The sequence below is a fragment of the Vipera berus genome, assembly GCF_964194415.1.
Source record: "Vipera berus genome assembly, chromosome: 1".
Classification (NCBI taxonomy): Eukaryota; Metazoa; Chordata; class Lepidosauria; order Squamata; family Viperidae; genus Vipera; species Vipera berus.
In genome coordinates this window covers 343,990,998-344,018,621 of record NC_138202.1, presented here as the reverse complement: position 1 = coordinate 344,018,621, position 27,624 = coordinate 343,990,998, and the positions used below count along the sequence as shown (strand labels likewise).

At 40.2% G+C, this 27,624-nt stretch overlaps 2 protein-coding genes and 1 long non-coding RNA gene across 3 annotated transcripts in view; 1 reads left to right on the top strand and 2 right to left on the bottom strand.

Moving 5' to 3' along the window:
• COL26A1 (collagen type XXVI alpha 1 chain) overlaps positions 1 to 894 on the bottom strand; it is a gene marked incomplete at both ends in the record, with an annotated part of 201,376 nt that extends 200,482 nt beyond the window's left edge. The window contains one exon of the mRNA XM_081312808.1: positions 743 to 894. Within this exon, the coding sequence (XP_081168934.1) occupies positions 743 to 894 (152 nt within the window). The remainder of the gene's footprint in view (positions 1 to 742) is intronic.
• Positions 895 to 5,683: 4,789 nt separating this feature from the next.
• On the bottom strand, positions 5,684 to 20,213 carry LOC308660235. Its single transcript, XR_014024683.1, has 3 exons — positions 20,107 to 20,213; positions 6,698 to 6,771; positions 5,684 to 6,173 (listed from the first exon to the last, which is right to left on the bottom strand). It is a non-coding gene; the product is annotated as an uncharacterized lncRNA (long non-coding RNA).
• On the top strand, positions 19,484 to 23,059 carry IFT22 (intraflagellar transport 22). The gene is made up of 5 exons (XM_081314490.1): positions 19,484 to 19,620; positions 20,755 to 20,834; positions 21,698 to 21,787; positions 22,594 to 22,793; positions 22,883 to 23,059. The coding sequence occupies exons 1-5, from the start codon at positions 19,582 to 19,584 to the stop codon at positions 23,029 to 23,031; spliced, it is 558 nt and encodes a 185-aa protein (XP_081170616.1). The 5' UTR covers positions 19,484 to 19,581; the 3' UTR covers positions 23,032 to 23,059.
• Positions 23,060 to 27,624: the final 4,565 nt, after the last annotated feature.

Sequence of the window (27,624 nt, the reverse complement as noted above, 5' to 3'; positions counted from 1 at the left end):
AGCGTGATGTGCAAACAGGGCCACCCAATCATAGATCCATTCACATATTTCCCAAGAGAGAAAAGCTGTACAAAAGAAACTTGAATAGAATGTAGAGTAGAATAAAGCTGGAAGGGACCTTGGAGGTCTTTTGGTCCAGCCCCCTGCTCAAGCAGGAGAACTTATTCCATTTCAGACAAATGCTTGTCCAGTCTCTTCTTAAAAACTTCCAGTGTTGGAGCATTCACAACTTCTGTGAATGCTCCAACCCTGGAAGTTTTTAAGAGGAGAAAAGTTGGGTCCACTTTCTGGCATCCTACGGGGATGTCTAACTACGGTTCGGCCTTTCTCCCAATAGCTTCTAACACCTTCCTTTTTTAAGAAAGAAGAGCAATGCGAACTAATTGGCGCGATAAAAACGAGGCAGATCTTAAGCAGGGGGAAAGGGAAGGAAATCTACAATAGCCCACATACGCAACTAAATACTAATACAGATAATCACAAACCAAAACCCTACTACTGACTGGGGAGATGGAGAGGGAGGCGTGGAGGGCAACGACTTGCGCCGCTCGACCAAAGAAACGCGCAGACAAGGTTAAATCTCCGCATCTTCTTCTCCCCCCACCCCCACCCCCCGCCCCAAGAAACGGAGCCTCCCCAACTTGGCCGTCGCTCCTATTATCTACAACGGAACCATTCGTCCTTAAGAGGTGCCGGGCCCTTCCCAGCCGCGACGTTTGACGGAGGTCTCCGGCTTACTCACCGACGATTGGCGAAAGCATTGCCCGCCGGTCCGCCGGAGCTCTGCTCGGGATAATTGTGTTGCAGAGTCGATGCCGGGAACTGATAGAGAAATCCGGTCCCGAAGGAGCCTCCCCAAAGGCAACAGGAGCACCAAAAGAAAACCAGATACATCTTGGGAACAAAGTCTGGAGTGGCGCTTGGCAGTGCAACAAGCAGGATGCGGTGGAGACGCGGGAAAGGAGACCCTAGGAGAGACTTAGAGACTCATCCTCCCAGGCTGCGGAGCGCCCCGGCGTCGGGGGCTAAGGCCAAACGAAGGAGGGAGGGCGGCGGGGAGAGCTAATGCTGGATTATTGGGGGGGGGGAAGGAGCTGAAGAAAAGCGGGGGTTTAAAGTCACCCCGCCTTTAAGGGGAGCTGCGTGCGCTCTAGGCGCACAAGTGCTTTGAGGGTGCTTTTTCAAACCGTAGCGAGGTTGGTTCAGCAGCATTCTGCAAAAGGGGGCGGGAGGTGGGTGGGGGGCGCCGGTTTAACCCTTCAAGAACGAGGCTGCTGCTGTTGCTGCTGCAGATGTCATTGTTCCCATAGAAAAGTGTGTGTGTGCAATTCAGGGCTGAACTGTGGAGTCCATGGTGGTCTCTGAGGTTGGTTGTTTGCCTAAAGACTTTCATTACCCGACTGGAGTAAAAGTAATGCTTTCAAGCAGGGGTCCCCAACACCCAGTCCGTGGACTTGTACCAGGCCGCAGCATGCCAGCAACTGGTCCACACAAACAAGCAAAGCCCCATCCGCGGGATGCAGGCAGCACACAAAGCCACGCACATTCCAGTCCGCAGAAAAACCTCTCTCCTCGGATCTGGTCCCTGGTGCCCCAAAGGTTGGGGACTTCTGGTTTAAAGTAATAAAACGACTTGCAAGCAAACAACCAGGCTCAGGGAGCACCAAAGACTCCACATAAATACAATTGTCTTGAAGTACACAGTTAAGCAGGAAGGCTACACAGCCGAAGTGGGAAAAGCGAAAGCGAGATAGCAAGCAGGTAAATTTAGATATTTTTTAAACAAAATCCCCACAACACTTCTCAATTCATATTCGATGTGAAGAGGCTGAGCTATGGTTCAACATGGCCTATGCAGGCAGAGCTATTTCACACACATTTAACTTCTGATCAAATGTTTACCTTGGATAGGTAACTTAGTGGTACAGTATAGATTGTCCTGAAGTTACAACCATTTGTTTAGCAAACATTCAAAGTTACAATGGCACTGAAAAAGGTGACTTTTTCGGAAACGGAACTGGTTAAAGACTGCATGATGAAATGGGCACAAAATATTCAGGAACCAATTTCGTTGGACACCTGGGAGATAATTTGGGTCAGAAATGTTAAATTTACCCAGGCTCAAAATTTAAGAGAAAATTTTTATAAAATGTTTTATAGATGGCATCTGGATCCCAAGAAGTTGTCCAACATGTATCCTAATTTACAGTCTAAATGTTGGAGGTGTGGTAGTTTAGAAGCTACCTATTTTCACATGTGGTGGACTTGTAGAAATATAAAAGCTTTTTGGATTAAAATTTGGTGGAACATTCAAAAGATTTTTAAGAGAAAGATAAAGTTTTCCCCGCAATTGTTTTTATTGGGCATTGTTGTAGATTGTGATGTTAAAGAAACTAACTTGATGTTGAACATGATAACGGCAGCACGATTACTGGTGGGACAATATTGGAAGAAGGATAGTTTGCCCACTGTAGAAGAATGGGTGTTTAAAGTTTCGAATCTTGCAGAAATGTCTAAGATTTCTGCTTATCTGAAGGATCATTCACAGGAAAGATATATTTCAGTTTGGAGGAGATGGATAAATTATATTCAAAACAAATATGGGACTAAAAAGTACCATTTAGCTTATGAGTAGATTTTAGTGGGATATTGTTATTGGTACGTTGTTCGTAGTTATGTTAAAAGAGAGTTAAAGCGCATTATGAATTTGGTTAATTGTATATTATGCATAATTTTTAGTTAGAATATGATTATTGTAACTATAATCCTGTATTTAGCTCTGGGAAGTGGGGGGGGAAGTGGGTGGGTTTGGGGTGGGTGGGATTTGGGGATATATTGTAAAATTTTGTTTTTGTAAAACTCTTTAATAAAAAAAAAGTGACTTATGACAGTCAGTGCTTTTTTTATAAAAGGAAAAGGTGCCAGAACTCACATGTCATACAACCCGCCTTGCCTACCCTACAAGGTTCCATCCAAAAAAGGTGCTGGAACTCCGTTCTGAGCGTTCTATCACAAAAAAAGCCCTGATGACAGTTATGACTACATAATTTACTTAACTGCAGTGATTTGCTTAACAACCCTTGCAAAAAAGCTATTATAAAATTGAGTGCAACTCACTTAACAACTGCCTTGCCTAGCAATGGAAATTCTCTTTCCAATTGTGGTCGTAAATTGGGGACTACCTGTAACAATTTTCAGAAAATGCTCTAAATATCTGGTGCCACCTCAATATAATGTATACTTCTTTAAAAATACTTTTTTCAATACCTCCTGCAAGGAACTCTGGCTAGTGACATGAATTCTTGCACGAATTTTCTCACAAAAGTTTTGTGAGATATATTTGTGAAACGGTGCCATAGAGGAAAATACATTAAGCCATAAACTTCAATTTATACATCAGAATGATGGTTTGCATATTGGACTAATCCCAAACCAAATAAACAAGGTGATCCCTTGTTTCTGTAAACCCTATTTATACAATATGCTAGGTTAAAATATGATTGTCTAATTATAGTATGTTTTATGATCCTAGTTAATGTGGTTAATGGTTCAGAATGAACTGGGGCTTCTGAAGATACTACAAACCCAGAAATAAAAAGAAAGGCAGAGGGAATATACTGATCTATTGTGTGGAGAAAGTGCTGAAGCTTGTAACAAATGACAATGAGAAGGCACAACTTCTTAGTTCTTGTTTTCCTTGTCTTCCCTCAGAAGGGAAATGGAGGCCTAGCTGATCATGGTGGTGTCAGTGGGAAAAGAAGATGGTAAGAGAAAATTTAATAACTTAAATGCATTCAAGTTCCCAGCCAGATGAATTACAGTCCCACGTATTGAAGGGACTATGATGGCAAACTTATGACACATGTCAAAGGTGACACACCACGTTTTAGGTGATGCACTAGCATTCACCAATACACAAGTATACACCAATCTCATATAATTATGGAGGCTGTAGATGGCCGTGGAAGAGCATTCTCCAAAGCTGCTTCAAGAATGAAGGCCTCATGCAACCCACAGCAGCCTCGGATAGGCTGCAGGGGCATAAAGAAAGAGAACACAGCTACGTGGGGCATAGCCAATCTTGAGAAACGCTGGGCTGTGGGGTCAGTCATGCCAGTCTCCAGGGTTTGCGTGCCTTGGGGAATGGAATGACATGGCCTTTTTGAGGGGCAGCAGTGGTGGCACTAGGGCTGAAGTCAAGGCTCAAGGCTGTTCTTCAGCTTCAGCCTTGGAACTGCCACCAAGTGCTCCTGTTTAGAGTGGCCTAAATCAGGAGGAGATACAGAATTGTTCCAGGGTGTGTGTGTGAGAGAGAGGGGGGGAAGGGGAGGACAGCTAGTTAGGAATTTTCCAAATTTTTGAGCCACCAAACCCAAAAGGTTTGCTATCCCTGGATTAGTGAAAGTTATTGCAGAACTGCTGTTGGTAATTTCTGGAGACTCCTGAAAAATTGGTGAGGTTCCAAGACACTGGAGGAGAGCTAATATCACTCCATCTTCAAAAACTGGACTCCAAACTGGCCCTTCAGATCTCCCAATGGTGCACACAGTACCACTGTATTTGGCTCTATTCAACTTGCTGCTGGTCATTCTCTTCTTCTCCTTCTTTCCAACTTTCCCAGCATTGGAACTTTCTGCAGAGAGCTGGGTCTTTCCATAATGTATCCAGAGTAGGATAATTTTAACCTGGCGATTTGTGCCTAAAGTGAGCACTCTAGATTGATTTTTTCTAGGATCCATATATTTATTTTCTATGCTATCTCTGGTAATTTCAGGAGTTTTCTGCCACAGAGTATCTTAAGGAAAACCATTGCCTGCATGATTCTGAACTTTGTAGGTATCACATGTCACAGCATCTAAAAATCTATTCTACCAAGAGCTAGTCTGTGGCATTTTTCTTGACTGCTGGTTTCTTTACTAACGATGTTTCTGAACATTTGGATAAGCGTTCAGAAATTAATAGGCCCAGCATGGATTTATCGCAAATGAATTGTGCAGTCTTTCATACAAAAGGGGTCAACCCACTATCACAAGCTGAACTCCTTCTTTGACAGTTTGTAGTTCAGTAGATCAAAGGAATCATCTAGACATGGTGTATTAACATTTTTATTGAATGCCTCCTGAGATTCTCCTTTCTTAAATTATAAAATATGGGCTAAAATGATACTATGTTAAATGAACTTGCAATTGGCCAAATAACCATACTACAAAAATGCTTCATACTGGCTCCAGCTTGGAGAGAAGGTTGACGGAAACCCATAGGACTCTTCCCTAGGCCCTGTGCTATTCAACATTTTTATCCATGACTTGGGTGAAGGTGCTGAGGGGATGCTTATAAAGTTTGCAAATGACACATAGCTGTCAGCTGCAGCTAATGCCTTAGATAAAAGAGGGAGGATTCAAACATCTCTAAACCAGGGCTTTTCGACCTTTTCACCCATTGTACCACTTTTAGGATATGGTAATATCCGAGTACCACCAGTCACATAGCAAGGTGTCCAAAACCTGATGACCAAAAAAAAAAACGGGGGGAAAAAGTGATGAAGTACAGGTACTCCTCGACTTATAACAGTTCACTTAGTGACTGTTCGAAGTTACAATGGCACTGGAAAAAGTGCCCCCCAAGCCACAGCCAAGCAAGACACCTGCCTGCCCAACTGGCAGCGCTCTTCCTCCTGTCCAAGGTTTTTGTTGTTGTGAGCATTTCTGTTGAGGATTGGCAGCGGGGGTGGGGTGGGGGTGTGTTTGGGTTTTATTCCCCCCCCCCTCTGCTGAGTGGATGCAGCAGGTTTTGGCCATTTCACATGACCCTGGGACACTGTCATAAATATGAATCACAAGACCCTGGAGATGCTGCAACATTCCAGCTGATCGGCGCTTCTTCTGGAGCTCCAGCTGGAGTCTGGTGCTGATCCTGGCGCTTCCGCTGAGCCCTGACAGTCCTGCAGCTCCAGTCGTCTCTCACTCAGGCTTGTGCGGTGCTGCCACCGGTTCAGCTCATTCCCCTCCCCTGCTACCACTTTTCTAGGATGGTCGCGTACCACCTGCCAGGTGCCAATGTACCACAGGGGGTACCCGTACCACTGGTTGAAAAGCCCTGCTCTAAACAGATTTGAGCACTGGACTGAAATAAAGGTGATGGAATTTAACAGGAAAAAACATAATTTTCTTCATCTGAAAAAGAAAAAATAAAGGCACAAGTATAGAATGAGAGAGACTGGCATTGGCAATAATATGTATGAAAAGGATTGTGTGTGTGTGTGTGTTTGTGGCCTTTGAGTCAGTGTTGGCTCCTGCTGACTGCCTGGACAAGTCAGGTTTTTCTGGCAGGATTTCAGACTGGCTTGCCACTACTTGCTTCCTAAGGTTAAGAGTGAATTACTGGCCTGAGGTCACCCAGCTGCCTTTGGGCTTAGAATGGGAGTGGAGCTCATGGTTTCCCAGTTCCTTGATTGTTCCTTAACCACTACACCAAACTGGCTCTTGTCTTTGTTGACCACAAGTTAAATATGAGACATCCTTTTTGATGGTGCAATTATTCTTTTGACTGGAGAACAATACGGAAGTGAATATCCCAAATGGTTTACAATAAATGTAATTAGTTCTGATGGTAATATGGAAACTTCATGTTCAAAGATCCTTAGTGATAGTTGCTATAGAGCATTACTGGAGAAGCTCCTGTTCTTTCTGTCTCTTACCTGCTGTGGGAAGAAGAATCCTAAGTGAAACTTTGATCTGATTCTCCAATGCTCATTCTTATTTTGCTGGGGACCTGTGGAAAAGAGAAATATACATTTGATTCATATGGTACAGTCCTTTTTACAAGTAGAGATCTTCAGAAATGTTTGAGAAGGTCATTGCATATAGTATATCTGATGTACCTGAGTTCCTTATTCCATACTGATATCCAGACAACTTGAAAAATGAGGAAAGCAACAAGATGGAATATTGTACATTTATTGTATGTGTGAAAGGATGGTTGAAGTCACATAACATGCTAAAAGCTAAAATAGGGTTATGCATAGATGGGTAGTTTAGGAAGCTGTGGGAAATACTATCATAGCATGTTGTGTAAGGCAGAGCATTACTTAAACAATATTGCTTATAGCACTTTATTTTTGGAGGGCATAGCATTTTACACAAATGCAGCAATCTTGGTTTCTTAACCTGGTCTTAGAATTTCTGTCTTCTCAGCTGATATAAATATAAGAGCTATAATTCAGGGGGGGGGAAAATCCTGCATTCATAGAGTATTATAAAAGGAGTTCATTTTTCATTACTAATAGTTGCTTCAAGCATCATAAATTACCAGCAGACTCTGGAGTAAATTTAAATACGTAATACAAAACAGAAGATGTTGCATTATAGTCAGCCAAAACATTTCTAGGTGCAAGGTTTGGAACAGACCATGAATTATTGTTCATATATAAAGGATAAGATTAGAGTTAAACAAAGTAGATTTGCCAGGAAGATTACATCTGGAGGATATACCTGGACTATTGGGAGCTGAGTGGTACAGGAAGGGAAAGGAAGGGGAGAGATTCAGTACTGATGGATAAAAGAATCTGAAGCTCAATAGGAAGAGTTAAGCACTGTGAAAAAGTAGGAAAAAGTTCTCAAAATTTCAAGAAAAGCTCATACAATGAAGGATGAAAGGCGTGGCCAAAAGCAACATAAAATGACTCAAGATTTTTAACATCAATCAAGGAAAGAAACAGGCAAGGAAAGTATCTCAGGAAAGTCAACAAATAATGGAAACTAACAAGAAAAGGAAAATAAACTATGTCCCCATATCTGTTTAACTTATTCAGTTAATATAATACAGGTAGTCCTCATTGAGTGTGTCAGGAAAGCTGAAGTGAGATGATAAGCACAGTTCTGGTTTCATCTAGACCAGGGGTGTCAAACTCAATTTCATTGAGGGCCGCATCAGTATTGCGGTTGCCCTCAGGGGCCCTGGTGGGTGTGGCCTACTGGGTGGGCGTGGCTAGAGTGCGTATGGCCTACTGGGTGGGCGTGGCCAGCTCTACATCGCTCGCATCAAGGGTGACTATGAGGGCCTGGTCAGGAGTGGGACAGATATGAGGGTCTCTGGCAGAAGGAGGGTCTCTGGGCCAGGGCCAAGGCAGTGGGGGCCGTTCCCTCACTGTTTCCAGGATGGCTTTGCGGGCCACGTGAAACCACTTCGCGGGCCGGAACTGGCTCCCGGGCCTTGTGTTTGACATGTCTGATCTAGACCATTAAGTAAGTTTGAGATGCATATATGACACCGCTTTAACGAATGATAGAAAAGACATATAAAAACCTACTATGAATTTAACAAATCTTTGTTAATGTTAAAAATTAAGAAGACGGCAAACGAAATGTCAACCTGCAGGCTTAGTTCATTCCCAGTTAATGGGAAAGATGTTAAGGTATAAATAGTTTTGTTTTCTTAGCTCAAAAACAGATAAAGATGGACTATACAATGGAGAAGCAAAGAGGCCAATCCAAGGGAAGAATACAATTACAAACTTGGGCAAGATCATGAAGAACATTTCTATGACAAAGATAGAATAGCTAAAGAAAATGGTGTTTTTTTTGTGATAATAGGGAGCTGGATGAAAGCTGGTTATGGAAAAGGTACAAGAGAAAGAAAATGAAAGCTTCTGAATTATAGATTTAAAATTAGTTATGTACTGAAGTACCATGGACTAAAAGTAGCTAATTAAATCTGAATTAAATCAATTGCTCCCTTAAAACAATCACTGTGGTTGTTGTAAGTGGATGATGGACTTTAATATACTTTGTCAAATTGGGGAAATACAAAAAGGGGAAAACAGCAGGAAAAAAAAGATGAATGGGATAAGGGAAATCAATGAAGTATCTTTGGAGAATTACAGAGCCAGGATGAGATATTAGGCATTGGTCGATACCAGGGGTTTTCAAACCTCAGGTTATGGAAATTATTAGTTTAAAAATGTCTCATAAATCTTGATCAGGTAGCAAAGTTCTAGTAATACAAATTTGGCTGTTTAACTCTGAACTCTTTTTTCCCCCTGTGATGTCCTGGTCTCTATGTTTATCACTGGTCATCCTGATTCTTTCTTTTTTATATATTTTATTGAAGTTCTACAAAAGCTAAAATATAAAATGCAAAAAAAAATATTAAGAAGGAAAAAGATTGGGTAAGGGAAGGTACAAAGCAATAAAAACAAAAAGAAATAACTTTCAACTTTCAAGATAGCTACAAATATAAAATGCATTAAACTTTTGATCTAAAATTCAGTATCTATATTTTTACAACCATAAACACTTCTACTTGCCAAATCTTAAAATTAATGTAGCATTTTTTTTTCAGATTCTAGCAAAAAGTCAGAAAGCAGTTTCCACATGGAAACAAAGTTAAACAAATTCTTTTTTTAAAAAATAAAGGTAGTTAATTTTGCCATCTCAGTCAGTTTCATTATCTTCACCATCCATCCTTTTTAGTTTTTGTATATTGTATTTTTATTGTATTTGCCCTGTACACCGCCCTGAGTCCTTCGGGAGAAGGGCGGTATAGAAATTAAATTATTATTATTATTCTTTCAGTGTGGGATTCTGTATGTCTTTCCATCTCTGAGCTTACAAAATTCTTGCTGCAGCTATCATAGGGAAACAAAGTCCCATATTTTTTCTCTAATGGCTTATCCATCAAACCTAACTGGTCATCTCAATTGAATGACATTGAAAATTACATTTATGTTCCAAATGCAATTTCCAGCCAGGATGGGAAATGGGAATTATAAGAGTTGCACTCTCAGTTAGGTTTGCAGATATTGGGAAACTGCCAACCAGGCTGGAAGGACGGTTAAACAAGGGCCTAGTTTGAAGTCTTCGTGCAGCCATAAACAGGATAAACTTAACTTTTCCCAATATCCATGAAACCTTATCTGGTTGTTCCTAGGAGAAGGCAAGGGGTCTGGTGAGATTTTTGTAACAAAGGTGGTATATAATAAAGTTACTGACTTTTATTATTCTGAGTAGCTCTAGTGCAGGGGTGTCAAACTCAATTTCATTGAGGGCCGCATCAGCATTGCGGTTGCCCTCAGGGGGCCGGGTGGGTATGGCCAGGGTGGGCGTGGCCTACTGGGTGGGCATGGCTAGAGTGTGTATGGCCTACTGGGTGGGCGTGGCCAGCTCTACATCATTCGCATCAAGGGTGCCTATGGGGGCCTGGGCAGGAGTGGGACAGATCTGAGGGTCTCTGGCAGGAGGAGGGTCTCTGGGCCAGGGCCAAGGCAGTGGGGGCCATTCCCTCACTGTTTCCAGGATGGCTTTGCGGGCCACATGAAACCACTTTGCAGGCCAGATCCGGCCCCCGGGCCTTGTGTTTGACATGTCTGCTCTAGTGGCTTGCACCTGACAGGAAAATGTTTTTTTGCAGAAGGCTGGGATAGGAGCAGAAGCAATGAGGGGCATATTTAGCTCTATTCCCTTGCATCATTTGCCAAGTTTAATTAAACTCCATTGGAGGTGAATATGGAATATAGATCCTGATGTCCTGTAGAGTGTGAAAAGTAAGATAATGAGTGAGGAAAATGATGACAGTAAATAATTTGTTTTTAAAAATATATATAAAACTAGTTACGGGCATACCTGTTTTCAAGTCAACATTAGGTTGGTTTTGGAGAAGAGAGGGAAAGCAGCAAAGTTCTTTTAGAAGTGGCAAATTGAAGATGACATATACTCTTCAGTCTTTTGGAGACATGTAATATAATGGCTTATATTAGGAGTAATAAATGGACTCTCTCTTTTTCCCTAAGGTGTCTTTCAAAACTGTCTATCGGAACAATTTCTCAAAACTGTGTTGATAAATTGGAAGCAGCACAGTTTGGAAGCAGAAGCAGCCAACAAAAATATCTCTGTGTTCCATTTATCAAGGAGATTTCTTTTCTGTGTTTAAAGAAGAGCAACCTAGAAATGTGAACAGGCCAATCCATTAAAAGTAGTATGTACTAATAAGGTAACAGGAAGAAAAGGGGCAGTTTTACTACAAATTTAAAGAATCACCTTGGACAATGAATAAATAAATAATAAATAAATGTGCTAAGTGTATTGATTAAATATTTGCTACATAACAACCATTTAGGCAATTATTTAATTGGATGAAAAGTAGCATCTGCTGCTTCTTGTGTCTGGGTTCACATACCATGCTGAGCCAAAACGTGATTCATTTGTTTTTGGTTTAATGGCTTGCAACACAAAACATGGCTTACTGCAGGGATGGGTGGTCTGCAGCTACATGGTGCCTATCCCCTCTTTGCAGCCTTCTGTCCATGCTTCCTGTTCTGTAAGTAAGTGTATTATACCCCTCCCGAGGATGAATGAATTTTATTCTCTTGAGTATGTCTCTCAGTTTTATGTTATTATAATATATGGTTTTATTTTTAAATTAGATTTGTGTTGGTATTCATCTCAATTGTGCATTGGGGAGCTGAAAGTTGGCTGACTAGAGTGGCTGACAGTATAAGCCCATAAGTAATAAAAAATAGAAATTAATTAAAAACTTAAATGAGTAAAAAGTAGCTTTTTAAAAATCAGTACTAAATAAAATTAGTACTATTAATAAATACTGCAGATAAATAGGGTTCCAAAACTGCAATAAAAAATGAAAATACAGTTAGGATGGGCAAGACATACGGAGAAATTCTTTTCTCTTAGCAATAACACTTGCAATATCATTTATACCAGGGTTCTTCAAACTTGGCCCTTTTATGACTTGTGAACTTCAACTCCCAGGATTCCTCAACTAGGCACACTGGCTGAGGAATTCTGGGAGTTGAAGTCCACAAGTCATAAAAAGGCCAAGTTTGAAGACCCCCGATTTAGACTTATATACTGCTCTATAGCACTTTACAGTACTCTAGGGGCAGTTTACAATGTCAGCATATTGCCCCCAACAATCTGGATCCCCATTTTACTGACCTTGGAAGGATGGAAGGCTGAGTCAACCTTGAGCCCCGTTAAGGATTGAACTGCAGTGTGTGGGCAGAGTTTGCCTGCATTGCTGCACTTTAACCTCTTTGCCACCAGTTCTCCTTTTCTCTTGCACTCTGCCCTCTGGAAGACCACACCCCACAAAATTAGGCTGTCCTTGACTCTGCCAGCTGTTTGCAAAGCACTAAAGATCTGGATGTGCTCTAAGATTTAAGTACTGGGAGCTTATTTAATTTACCATATTTTACATGATGGTTAGGTGACCCATGAGATATTACTGTTCTTCTGAGTGCTTATTGGGTTTTTTTCTTGGTGACCATTGTTATCTTTTTAATGCTGTGTTGACAACTTTTTTCTTTTTGCATTGTTTTAACGTTGGAGTCACATCTGCGAGATGGGCAGCCATATAAATTGCATAAACAAATAAGGTATAAATAATGGGTTTATTTACCATAGCAACAAATACATACAATTCACTGAGCAAAAAAAACACCCCAAAAACCAAGTAAACCTTTGGCAAGGTTTCATAATAAACATTCATAATAAAAGAGATGGAGTTACTGTTGTTTGCCTGCATACATTTTCTTATGCTGTTGTATTCACAACAATGCTGCAGGGTAGTTTAAAGTTATCTAAATCAGTCATTAAGTTCAGAGAACATAGTCTCACTAAGATTTCCTGGTGCATTCATAGTGGATAGGAGCATTAACTCCAATATTTTATTTTATTTTATTTTATTTATTAAATTTGCATGCTGTCCACCTCATTGTCAAGCAACTCTGGGTGGCTTATAAATTGCTTTCTTCAGCTGCTGCTGCTGTCCCACTTGCTATTCCAGCTCAGGCCTCTTCCACTCCATTCCTTGCTCATCTGCCATCACTTCATTTTAGGCATCCAGCTTGGCTAGATTCTCAGGATCCCCCTCCAGTAACTCACTTCACATGGAGACCGAAACAGATTTGCCAGATCAGTCCTTCCACCCTCACCACCCTTTGCTTTTCTGTTTCTTTCTCATGCTTATTATTCCCAATGGAGGATCTTGTCTTGTTTTCATAAGCTTTGTCCTAATCAATCTGATTCATTCTCCTCACCGGTCTGAGCGGTATCATGACTGAGCCCCAGTGTATTCTCTGAGCAAATTAAGTCAGATGCCAGAATCTCTCCTCCCTCTTTTGTATCTTTCAGCTAAAATACAGCTTGGCTGGTGACATTCTGAAGCTCTGCAATTTATTTATTCAGTCATTCGTTCATTCATTCATTTGTTCAATTTGCACAGCTACCCATCCTATATACATGGCTCTGGGTGGCTTAAAATGGTTGAAAACAAAAACAAATGGAATGTAAATATAGAAAAACATTAAAAACCATATAACTATTGTTAAATAATTAGGAGAAACATAATTGCTAAATTATTGATATGCTGCATTAGATATCTTACTATGATTAATGTAAACATCTGATTTCAAATTTGTGGGATAACCATGATTTGATGATAACCATCTCAATAATGGTTAGGATTTACCTCATGTGCTAAGCCAAATCAGGCAGACCACATTATTGTTTTAGCACCATGTATGAGTGCAGCCAGTTAGAGATTGAAGAGACCATGGGTTAGTCACGACTCACAAGTAGACATAATATTTTACTTCCAGTACTCAGATTTTATTATTTTCAGTTCCAAAAGCACAAGCAATATGTACAACTGTTTGCAAATGTAATTTGCCAGACGGAGCAGTGAACAAAGGAAAAGTTAAGTGTTCCTAGGATGCAAGCAAAATATCGGTCCAATCACTGTCAACTTTTTAAAAATATATATATATTATTGGTCTCTAAGCCCAGATGTCAGCCAGGGCTGTCTTAGACCACAGGCGAAGATAGCAAAAAAAAAATAATGTAACTCAGGCAGCAAACGGGGACCTGCAGCTTAATAGATCAGGCTTTTACAAGCCTAAGCAGAATTTTATCATCTTGTCCACTTGCCAGTATTTTAGGCACAGGAGATGTGAGCCAAAAGAAAGTAATCTTCCCAACCATCCACTTATATTATGTATTTGTACAAGTGAACTCAGCTAGGTGCCCAGTGTGATACAGAAGCAGACAATATCCAGAAGGAGAAGGGCAGTAGTTCCAACTGCTAGCAATCTACTCCAACATTTTAGGGACCGTTGTGAGATCTAAATTGGGGAAAAGGTTTATGTAACTATGTCAATAAATAGAGATAAGGGAGACCTGGAAGAGACTCGGGTTCTGGGGAGTTGTCATCCCTTTGAGGTTGTCTAGACAAGAAGCACAAACCCTGAGTAATAATTACTAATGTCATGCCATGTGCATCTGGAGAAGGAACATGTGCGGCGGGGGGGGGGAAATCTTGGCAGGAGCACCACTTGTATTCTGTATTTTTATGTGCCCTGTTCACCGCCCTGAGTCCTTCGGGAGAAGGGCGGTATACAAATATAATAAATGAAATGAAATGAAATGTTTCTCAGGGAAGAGGCAGTAAATTCCAGAGAGAAACGCCAATGGGTGTTGTTGTTTTTGCAAAAAAACCCCGAAAATAAATGCATCAAACTTGCCAAAATGTCAAAAATCATGGTCACATGATGGCAGGCAATGTTGTAAGGGTGAGCTGGTTGCTAAGCACCCAAAATGCAGTCCCATGGACTGTGGGGTGGTGTAGCATCATAACTTTGAAATCAGGTCATAAGTAGTTTAGGGGTAGGGATTCCATCGTAATTTTGAATGGTCACTAAGTGACTGGCTGTAAATTGAGGACTACCTATATATCTATAGGTTAGAAGGTTATAGGTTTACTCTGGTAAGATTCTGTCTAGTAGGTATAAGCAAGTAAAGAATTGCACTTGATTGGAATTTGCTGTGTTGTCTTTGGGCTTGGGCCTGACAACTACCTTTATGGTAAGGTTACAGTAACAGAATTTTGTTACTGAATATTTGAAGCAGAATTGAAGCTTTGCCCGTTTTACGTGCATCATAGTGCACATAAGAAAGGGGCAGGGCTTCAATCGGGCAGTCACAGCTGCCAACTTGTCTTTTTTGCCCTCCACCCTCAAAGACTCCACCGGGGTCATAGTAAGAATGAGACCATTTTACCAAGAAGAGTTGGAGAATCCCTTCTGCACTAATCGCTCGTGCCAGAAGATTTCAAGGGAATGAGCTATGAATTAACTACCTGATGAGTGAGCTGCTCCAGAAGCAAATAAACTGCACAAACCACCCTGGACCTAAACTTGAAGAAGTGTGATTCCTGAGGAAGTATTGAGTTGCACAGACAAGGGTCAGGTTATCGAATGCAATGAAGTCATTGCCTTGTCACCAGCTAGATGACTTTCTCCTTTAAAACAAAAAAAGAGAAAGTGTACTGGAAATCAGGGTGCCAGCAAGTCAGGAAGTGTATAGCCCACCCACTCACAGGCTAAATCAGCAACAAATCCAGCATTCTGCTCCTTGAACCAGATAATGCTGGGGGGGCGGGGGGGGAGGAGAGAGAGAGAGAGAGAGGGAGAGAGAGAAATGGGTGGGATACTGTTTCATATTTCTATCTTAACAAAAAACAGAACTCAGGAGAGGACTGAAGAAAAGTTGGGGGGGAGGGTGCTGCTACACACAATGAAAACCTGTCAGTCGTATTACGGGCAACAGAGAGAAAGGAAATTAATTTAAATACACTCAGCCACTAGGGGCTACTGTTGCTCTATCAGTTTTTATATTGGCAATTGCTTTATAAAGAAAGGGAAACTGCTCTGAGTATCCTTTGGGTACCCCTCTTTCTAGGTTTTCAGTTGAAAAGTTTTACCGCTTCTGATGCAATCACTGTTTTATTTTTTCTGCCATTACTTTACCACCAACCCTTGTGTGGTAAAGAGAAATCTGGACAACATTTTGGAAAAGTCAGAATCTGCAGTATTCACACTGCAGAGCAAAAATACAGTATTGTGTTTCCAAGAAAGAATCAATTCAGTGAAATATTCACTTGAGAAGAAACAGCATGCTCTTTGAGCCAGTTCTATAAACACTTACAAGTAAAATAAATCATTTTGTTTTTAAAAAATAGAATTTGTTTGAGAGTGCAAGAGTAGTCTTCCTAAGTGACATTTATTTATGTATTCAGTAGATTTATAAGGCTGCCCAATTCAGTGTAAGTCTTAGAGTGGTGTGCAACAACAAAAAGCAAACAATAAATCCAAAAAAGTAACTTGACATAAAAACATACAGAATATATAAATATGAATCTGAAAGCAAAGCCAATTTTGTCTGCTCTCTGATTGCCTTGCTGCACACTTCTCCCAGTTTGGTAACTAACTAACTAACTAACTAACTAACTAACTATTGATTAATTGATTGATTGAGTTTATATACCGCCCTATTCCCATAGGACAAGGCAATTAAAACATAAAATACAAAAATTAAAATCAGTTAAAACAATTAATTAAATTTAAGCCCTAAAATTAAAATCTAAAATCCAATTAAAATTAAAAACCTCTCAGTCTGGGCCAGACAGCTCGAAGAGCCAGGTTTTCAGGTCCTGGCGAAATGAACGAAGGTCGGGGGCCATCTTAAGTTCCGTGGGTAGTTGGTTCCATAGGGCCGGCGCAGCCACAGAGAACACCCTCCCCCTGGGAATAACCCACCTGCATTCCTTAACCGGCGGTACCGAGAAGGCCCTCCCTGTGGGAGCGCACAGGACGATGGGAGGTTGATGCCGGCAGCAGGTGTTCCCTTAGATAGTCCGGACCCAAGCCATTTAGGGCTTTATAGGTCATCACCAGCACCTTGAATCTCACCAACTAGAACTGATATAATAAGTGTGTATACTAATATTATATATCTATAGATATATCCAAAAGAGTGCTGCCTGTTACTACATTTGTCCAAAGAGTGTTCTCAATTTCTGAGCAGTAAACAACTCTACCATCTCATTTTTTGTTTTCTGCCCTGACAAGACTTGTGGTTAAAGGTTAAAATGATAATCATGTACAGAAGATATATTTGTGATGATTTACTATCATTTTATTGTTTTATGGTTGAAATCATTGTGTAAATTTTCCACAGAAATGCAATTATTGTTGAGTGGATTAAATATTTCTTAGCAATAGCAATAATAGTTGTGTTCATCCTCTACTTAAGGTATCTTACAGAGGAGTGGACCAACTTTCAGAACTGAGAAAGATGCAGTCAGACTCTCATAATTATACTTACATATCCCTGTTGTCATCTCCCTAATCCCTTTTTGGTGCTTTTTTGACTCACATATGAATTTTTATGGGATTGCATGACTCCATTTCTTTATGGAGCTGCTGAGTGTGGACTTGAAGCATCTTTCTCACTTCAGACCCCAACAACTACATATCCCTATATAACAATGATGGTGAACCTTTTAGAGACCGAGTGCCCAAAATGCAACCCAAACCCCACTTATTTATCACAAAGTGCCAACATGGCAATTTAATCTGAATACTGAGGCTTTAGTTTAGAAAAAAACAACTCATACATTAACATCTTTTGTCTTAAAAGAAAAACACAGTAACAAAGCTTTCAATGATACAAACAACTTTTTACTGAAAGGTAAAAGTTTGTATTTGGCATGCTTTTGAACAATTCATGTGATTTTTGCTGTTGTATACATGCTGATAATTTGTCTAACCTTGGCTTATAGTTTGTAAATTTGAAAGCAACACATGCAGCACTCAGATCATCTGTTAGTCTGTTTCTGGTGTCAGATTTTATATAATTCAAAGCTGAAAACAGCGTGCTCGCTCTGGAGGCTTGTTTTGGCTAGGAAGGGGCTTGAGAAATGGCTTTTTCCTGCGAAAACTTAGGCAAACAGCGAGGCGCATGTGCCCACAGAGAGGGCTCTGACTGCCCCCCTCTGGCACACGTGCCATAGGTTCGCCATCACTGCTATATAACGTTCTACTTAAGTTTCAATATTCTATCCAATTGGAATAGCTCTTAGACTTATATCCAACTTCACAGTGCTTTACAGCCCTCTCTAAGCGGCTTCATATTTTTAAAATTTAGCTCTATTTTTGTAAATAAACAAATTGCTTAGTTCATCTCTATGTCTATTGTTAATTTACCAACAAGGGTATTAGGAGAGAACTCTGCGCCCAAGGAAAATATTTGTGATCAACCCCCTCCCTCAACTGAACAAGAATTATCAATTAAAGACACAGAGCAACATTTAAGAGAGCAGACTTGTTTTGGTGTATAAACCAACCAACTCTTAGGAAGGACTGGCATTTTTTCCTTATTGTGGGTAAATATAAGACCAATCAAACTTGTAAAATATTTCCTCTAAGCTAAACAACTCCAACCATTGTCTCTTAAGGTTTTCAAGTCTTCCTATCTTTTGGGCTGCTTTTTCTGCACCTTCTCCAGCTACACAATATCCCTCTTGAGATGTGACAGTCAGAATTGTGCATTGTATTCTAGAAATGGCCAAGCAGTTTATTGTGAGACATTAAAATATCATGTAGGTGATTTTGCTAAACTAATTAGGTACCACAACTCCAAATCTTTTTCTTGGTTAGCCACACCAGTTAAGTCCTTATCATTTATAAGCAAAACCTGATTGCCTAGCTAACACTAAATAGTGATCCAGTCACCAAGATTAGAGGAACAACTTTGGATCATAGTCCATATGTATCTATCTTCACCTTCTTACATAATTTGTGTCCTTTCCACTATTCTAGAACCCAGATACTTATTCAGCTGAATAAGTTGAATAACACTGAGTCCAAAGCAGATAATCAAAGCAGACTTTGTTTCTTACCTCCCTCCATTGTGAAAATTGTGCATTTATTCTTATTGTTTTCAGCTGTTCACCAAACTTTAACCCATCAGAGGACTCCCTCTGGATTCTCACCACTGCTTAGTTCACCCAAAAGTGTTCAGTGAGGTTTTTCTTCATTAACTTGTCGGACTTAAAAAAAAAACAGGAAACTTGAGCAATGCTTTGAAAAATGGTTGGATTTGGGAATAGGAACAAAATATACTGCTCAAAAAAATAAAGGGAACACTTAAACAACACAATGTACTGTATTCAATAGTAGGATGTCTTACCTTGTGTTCCCTTTATTTTTATTTTTTTTTGAGCAGTATATATTTCCTCGGATGCAATATCGCACTGAATTCAATTTACAATCCCTTCTGGCAACTTATTCCATAGGCTTTCATGAATCACAGCCTGCTTCAGCAAAAGCAGGGATAAAGTCATGAGAAAAGGAAAAGGAAATAAAGAAAAAGTTGTCTTAGGAGTGTATTCCTAGCAAATAGTGCGATGTGATTCTGTGATTTAAAAGGAAGCATGGTCAGAATATCATCTGTTACCATTAAACCAAAAGTCAGATTTTTTTTACGGTCTGCAACAGAAGCAAACAATTTAATTACAGACGACGATAAAGAAACTCTCTCCCGCCCTCCCCGCCCCGAGATTTGCAAAAAGAGACTGTCAGTGCAGCCTCTCCCTCTCCCGCCCATAGCAACCGCGCTTAGCAACACGCGCGTGGCTGGATTGGGCGGAGCTGTCTGGCTCTCCGGTCCTTTCGAGCGTCGGGTCGGCTTTCTATGCAAGGCCGAGGCTCTATGGCCTAATCCGAAAGGGATGCTAAAAGTAAAAATCCTTTTCGTAGGCCCTAGTGAGGTGAGTGTGCTTCCCAGAGCTTCTCAAAGAAAGGAAACGTCTCACGGTCTTGTCTCTTGACTCCTCGTCCTTTTCTAAAATCAGACGGGAAAGGCTGCGAGACAAACCGGAATTACAGCCTAACTCATTCGAAGATCGCCAGGTGGGGAAGGATGGAGTTCTAGTTACTTCAATTGCTCGGGGGACTCCCAAAGGCGTCGGGTTGCCTAAGGGCGAGAAACAGGATGCTGAAAAACCGGATTCGAGTTTGGTATAATCGACAATGGCCATTAACAGTACTGTAGAACCTTCATGCGAAGAAACAGTATATCTTTGTGAACAAGAGATCCTTTCCTTAATATTCTGCTGAGTCTTTCTTCTCTACTTTCCTCGATAATCTGATCCAGCAGGTTTCTACTTATTACAGGTGGTCCTCGATTTACAACCACTCATTTAGTGACCGTTCAAAGTTACAACGGCACTAAAAATGCTGTTTTTCACACTTACGATCTTTGAAGTGTCCCCATATTCATGAGCTCAGAATTCAGATGCTTGGCAACTGGCTCATATTTATGACGGTTGCAGTGTCCTGGGGTCATCTGATCACCTTTTGCATCCTTCTGACGAGCAAAATTACATATTTACTTAACAGTCATATTACTAACTTAACAACTGTAGTGATTCGTTTAACAACTGTGGCTAGAAAGGTTGTAAAAATGGGGCAAAATTTCACAACTGTCTCACTTAGCAACAGAAATTTTGGGCTCAATTGTAGTCGTACGTCGAGAACTACCTACTAAAGAAAGTTTATTCTCAAGATCTCTAATCATTGCCAGTTTGGGTTGAGTCAGATGGGAGTTGGAATCCAAAAAAAGTCCTTTCTCACCTTGGATGGGAAAAACAATGTCAGAATATCCCTTGAAACTAATCATGCATCAGATTTCTAAACTATATAAAATATATCAACCACATTGGGGAGGAATTCCAGGTGGGATCATCTTTAAGCTGCAACCAGTATTAAAAATACCTCTGTTTCAAACTTCTCAAGAGCAGCCATGAAAAGGTATAGTTTTGTCAGGTGCATCGCAATACTTCATCCTAATTTTACTCCTACTAATGCTTCTGTAATTGTGTTTCTGTATTTGTTTGTGATAGGCTGGAAAATCTGTCTTGGCAAACTTCTTGTCAGAGACCATTGAAGGTATTGGCAGTTACATCCCCACCCAAGGAGTAAGGTGAGGAGGAATGGGCTAATTTGTTGTGCTTCTGATTACACAAGCTTTAAGATGTCCGAATTCATTCATTAAACTCATTGTTATTCATTTCTCCCTGTCCGAAAACATCTTAGATCATACTGATTTACAGGCGGTCCTTGACTTGTAACACAATTGGGACCAGAATTTCCATTGCTAAACAAGGCAGTTATTAAGTAACATATTTTTCAGTGTCACTATACCTTTGAAGAAGGCCTAAACGAATAGTTGTAAGTTGATGACTACCTGTTCTAAGTTGCTTCTTCAGTAATGAAATCTTGACATTTAGTACATATCTAGTCTAATGCATGTGGATCACTGCAGAAGTGAATGATTATCTTGCTTGTACATAAATCTCCCCAAAGTTAGTATCCTGCAGAAAGGTTTGCCAAATGTGTGGCTCACATGAGATAGTTGCATTTTTCTGCTGAGAACATAAGGAGTTCGCCTTCTCTGGCACCCTGTTTGATTTGGTAATCTCAGGATGCAGGGAATGGTCTAGTAGTGTCTTCCATTGCCCTTTTCATGCAGATTCCATGTTAGTACATTTGTCTGCATGCAGCTCTTAACTGACAGGCTAATGCATAAATCCAAGACTATGAATCCCTCTTTCTGTTGAAACGAGTTAATAGTGGCTGAAGTTAGCCAATGGGCAGAGAAGATTGAATGTCTGAGAGAGTTCTAACTAAGCTTCAATTGGAAGGAACAGAAATTAATCATGGCAAGTAATATAATACAGTACAGTTCATCTGAAAAATATTCTGGCAGTATGCAGATCAGGGTTCCTTTTTCTCTAGCGTGCCTGCTTTATTTACTCAAATGTGGTTCCTGTTTTTAAATTTTAGGATTTTAGAATATGAGAAGCCACATTTCAATGGAAACAGCAAAGGACCAGGATGTCGGTTTGAACTGTGGGATTGTGGAGGTGATCAAAAGTGAGCAAGTTTCTTATGTGCCTTGCCAGCTCTCTTGGTACAGGTCCATTCTACAACCTGTGCCAGACCATTAAGCTAAGGAACCAGCTGAATTGATGAAAGATTTGCAATAAACTAGCACAATAGAATTAGAAATTATGATTTGAAACAGAGACTGTATCGGTATGATACATCAATTAACAAACCAGTTTTTTAAATCACAGAAAACTTCCAGATAAAGAGGCACCTTGTTGCAGACAAGTAGTTTCTAAAACTGGAGGGTATTAGCATGATGAACAAGTTTGTAGATTATGTTCTGAAAGGAGATATGCTCAAGGCACATAATTTTTTAAATTATTTATTATTGCAATTATATCCCTCACTGCTTATTTTTGGAGAATTTAAAATGTCATAGTGAGAATTTGTCTCCCATTATTCAAGCCACAACCACCCTGTGAATTATGTTGGGCTGTAGGAAGACTGAGACGTGAACACATATATCACTAAAGCTTAATTAAATTATAATTTGGTTTGTTGGTTTCATATATCTCAACCTCATCAACTTTAAGATATGTAAACTTCAATTCCCATAGTTGCTGAGGTTGAGAAATACTGTGGTATATGAAGACAACTGCTGTTATTAGCAAACTATGCTTGACATTTTATGGTAATCTTTATACTTCGATAATGAGATGGGCGGCATATAAACACCTTGAAAACTGTGGATTGAGGCAGTGTGAAACCAGTCATTATTTGCAGCTGTTTGCATAATTTCCAGCAAACAATACTCTGTTTCCAGCAACATTCTTTTTTTTCTGCACTTCTAGATTTGAGACTTGCTGGCCTGCTCTGATGAAAGATTCCCATGGGGTCATCATTATATTTAATCCAGACTTGCCAAGCCATGTGAAGGAAATTGAAATGTGGTACTCCTGTTTTGTCCAACAGCAGCAGTTGTTTGAGAATCAGTGCTTGCTCATTGCACATCATAAGCCAGGCACTGCAGATGTAGAGAATCTCACTTTGCGTAAGACCATAACCTTTATTTCCCCATTTTTGTATTATCTTTGTCAAATTACAGACCTGATTCACTGTTTTCTCTCTTCAACTTCAAAGCTTCACCATTGAACAGACTGACATTGATACACTCCAGCCTTGAAGAAGACCCTGAAGATGTCCGAATGGAATTTGTGAAGTTCCTGAAGAATATTACTAATTTGGTAAATGAGAAACGGGACAGAGAGGAGATGCTGATTATTAATTAGTAATATGATAAATGTTGGAGAAATAAATGGCTATTATTTATTAATAACTGACGTTTTCATTAGGCATTTTTAATGATTACAAACTCATTAATTTTTCTTCCAAATATGAGAATAATTGCATTGACTTGGAATTGTATAATAAGGGAATCAGCATTCACTGTGCTGTACACAATGAAAAATGCATAGCTTTGGATCTCGTATACTTCCTGAACTCATTTGATTTCTTAGGTCTCTAAGAACAGCAAAGTCCTTTCCTCAGGCAATACTGAATGAAGACCTGGTTCACAGTCAAGCTAAGACTACATTTGGCTTAGTGTGTTATGTGAAATTTAGCGTTTATGATTTAAAACTCTTGGTTTATGATAATATGTTGTACAAACAGCTACTTGTGGTTTATACACACCATAGTTAAGTATGCTGTAGTTTAGCTTACATAAATATGGTCTAAGACAAATCTTACTGTGATTTATTTAATTTTACTAGGTCTGGCAATCTTTAGTGCCTGTCATTTGCTTCCCCTTTCTCTTCTCTATACACTTACAGGTAGTCCTCAATTTACAACCATAGTTGGGACCAGAATCTCAGTCACTCAGCGAAGTGGTAGATAAGCAAGATGTCCACATGACGGCTTTGTTCAGTGACTTGCAATTTTGGCACTCTTGCTTGCAGTCATTCAGCAATCTCACTGGCAGTTAAGTAAACCAAGAGAAAGACTCCCAGTAGGCAGCCCTTTCACTCTAAAACATTTCTCCAGCCCCACAAAGGATTTCTATTTCTTTCCTCTTAAAATACAACAAAATGTCTCTTCTTCCCATATCCCATCTCTTATCTATAAACAAATCCACAAAGCATTATCGTTTCAGTCTTGGTGTCAGCAAAGGTCCACCAGGGTCATCAGGGATAGCAACATATCTATTTTAATCTTGATCAAATAAATCAACTTTATATTTTTTCCTTTTACGTCTGATTGTTTTAATCTTACATTAATGTTGTACAACTTGATTTAATTTAATTTAATTTAATTTAATTTATATACCGCCCTTTCCCATAGGACTCAGGGCGGTTTACAGGGCATAAAAACATCAATACAAAAATTAAGAACAATTAAAAAGATTAAACTAAATTCCTGAAAAAATATAAAACATATAAAACCCCAGTTAAAACCCCAATTAAAACTCAGCCTGGGCCGGAAAGCTCGAAGAGCCAGGTCTTCAGGTCTCGGCGAAATGATCGAAGGTCGGGGGCAGTCTTAAGCTCCATGGGCAGCTGGTTCCAAAGGGCAGGCGCACCCACTGAGAAGGCCCTCCCCCTGGGTGTTATCCGCCGGCATTCTTTTACCAGCGGCAAAAGGACGAAGAGAACTTGATGCCGGCAGCAGGTGTTCCCTCAGATATCCTGGACCCAAGCCATTTAGGGCTTTATAGGTCATCACCAGCACCTTGAATCTCACCCGCAGGGCAACCGGAAGCCAATGCAGCTCACGGAGCAGAGGTGTTACATGGGAGTAACAGGAAACCCCCATCACAACTCGTGCGGCTGCATTTTGCACCAGCTGAAGCCTCCGAGTGGTCCTCAAGGGCAGCCCCATGTAGAGAGCGTTGCAGTAGTCTAAACGGGAGGTCACGAGCGCATGAGTGACTGTGCGTAGTGCATCTCGGTCCAGGTAGGGTCGCAACTGGTGCACCAGGCGAACCTGGGCAAAAGCCCCCCTGGTCACGGCTCCTATATGGTCTTCAAAACTCAGTCTTGGCACGATTGAGACGAAGCCTCTTTTCCATTTTTCTTTGCCCCTTCTCATAACATTCTTCATAACATTAACAAGTCTTTTTCCAACACAGGAAAATTATCCCGGTCACTCTCTTGGTTTATTGTTTGTATATTTCCTTTAATTATTAAGACATCAGCCAGTTTCTTTTCTTGTTCAGTGCATCATCTTTTTTTATGTTGTTCTGGTAGCGTGTTATTTGTAAATCTACTTTCAACACAATCCCAATCTTGTCAGATAAAACTTGTTCCTCTTCCATAATGTGTTTTGGATGGGTCTACGACAACTCACCACAGCCAGCTTGCCAAGGCCAACTCCCCACATCAAGCTTGCTGCAGCCAACTCTGCGAGACAACTCATCATGGCCAACTCACCACAGGACAACTCACCGTGGGACAAGAGTTACATTAATATTGAAGAAATAGTCTAATGGAATCATTAAAGAAGGGACGCCAAAGAAGGGACAAAATAAAATGTGGATGACAATTTAAATAATTTTGAAATTATTTTAAATAATTGAATTGTTGAATTGTTCTGCAGCAAGTTGTCCTGTGGCGAGATGACTGTGGCAAGTGATGCCTCTGTTGACACTATTAAAATTACGTTCCGTGTCCATAGTTCAAAAATATCCTTCGGTACGTCCAATGTTATAATCTATGGTTTCATTCTGTAATTATAAAGTTAGTTTGTGTTCTTCTTTAATTGTTATCTTTTTTACATCACATCTGTTGGCATTCGTTGCTCCACTAAAGCATGCTTCATTTCTGAAAAGGATCCATCTCCGATCTAATCATTCAGTTGCGGGCTGCAACCACTTATTTAAAATTGACAAACTCAACTCTAGTTTGGTATCATCTTCCTGCTTTTCTTCATCCACGCTTGATAAAGCAGCTTGCTCTTTAACTGTAAGAATGAGATCAGAGAGCTGAGTAACATCGTTTCCTTACTTATATTTGAATCCCTTGCCTACCAGTAGTTGAGCAGAAGCTTCAATGAGTTTGACGTTATCAATAATAGCAGGAAAAATTGTGAAATCATTAACTATCTGAGACCAAAGTTTCCTCCCAGGAACATTAAGTGTGCTTTGGTTTATTTCATCCAAGGATTCCTTAATGATAAATAGTGCATGAACACTCTTATATCATTTTCATGTATCTCAAATAAGGTCTTAGCTACTTGAAATTAATGGGTGACAATGGTCCTGGTTTAGATTTCACCTGAGTGGCCATTCTCTATATGCTGTATACTCTATACTCTCTGGAAGGGCTTTTCAAGTTTATAGAGTAGTCCTGGCAGATGAAGTTGCAGAAGAAACATCTAGAGTAATACTTGTTGTTAGCTGCGAAGTCGTGTCCAACCCATCGCGACCCTACGTACAATGTTCCTCCAGGCCTTCCTGTCCTCTACCATCTTCTGGAGTCCATTTAAGCTCACACCTACTGCTTCAGTGACTCCATCCAGCTACCTCATTCTCTGTCGTCCCCTTCTTCTCTTGCCCTCAATCTTTCCCAGCATTAGGCTCTTCTCCAGTGAGTCCTTCCTTCTCATTAGGTGGCCAAAGTATTTGAGTTTCAACTTCAGGATCTGGCCTTCTAAAGAGCAGTCAGGGTTGATCTCCTCTAGGACTGACCGGTTTGATCGCCTTGCAGTCCAAGGGACTCGCAGGAGTCTTCTCCAGTACCATATCTCAAAGGCTTCAATTCTTTGGCACTCAGCCTTTCTTATGGTCCAACTTTCACTGCCATACATTGCAACTGGGAAGACCATAGCCTTGACTATACCCACTTTTGTTGACAGGGTGATGTCTCTGCTTTTTAGTGTGCTGTTTAGATTTGCCATGGCTTTCCTCCCGAGGAGCAAGCGTCTTTTAATTTCTTGGCTACAGTCTCCATCTGCAGTGATCTTGGAGCCCAGGAAAATAAAATTTGTCACTACTTCCATTTCTTCCCCATCTATTTGCCAGGAATTGAGAGGGCCGGATGCCATGATCTTAGTTTTCTTAATGTTTAGTTTCAACCCAATTTTTGCACTCTCCTTCTTCACCCGCAACAAGAGGCTCTTTAGTTCTTCTTCGCTTTCTGCCATTAGAGTGGTATCATCTGCATATCTTAGGTTGTTGATATTTCTTCCGGCAATCTTAATTCCAACTTTTGATTCATCTAGCTCTGCCTTTCTCATGATGTGCTCTGCATATAAGTTAAATAGGCAGGGCGACAGTATACAGCCTTGCCAAACTCCTTTCCCAATTTTGAACCAATCAGTGGTTTCGTGTCCAGTTCTCACTGTTGCTTCTTGGCCCACATTTAGGTTTCTCAAGAGACAAATAAGATGGTCTGGTACTCCCATCTCTTTAACAACTTGCCACAGTTTGTTGTGATCCACACAATCTGCATATCTTAGGTTGTTGATATTTCTTCCAGCAATCTTAATTCCAAGAGTAATACTAGAGAAAGACAGAGTCTGACATGGGTAAAAGTCCATCATGATTACATCATGCTGATAGGAGTAGAAAAATAAAAATATTCTGCAGACGTGTAGCTTGACCTGGACCTTGTTAAAGAGGAAACTGCTATGAGGATTCTAACAGAGGGATAAAAACACTTGGATCTTCTCTGAGTTATAATATGACCATGCAAAAATAAGGGCTATTAAATCAAATGATTTAACTAATCATGCAAAGGCTTGTGCAGTAAAGTTCATTTTCTCCACAAAATAGTCACTTCCATTTTTGTCTACATTTTTATAGATAATAAATGAAACTTTTATACAAATTAGAGTCAAGTAAAGGTAGTTGGAGAGGTCCTCTTATTATAATACTTTAAAAGATC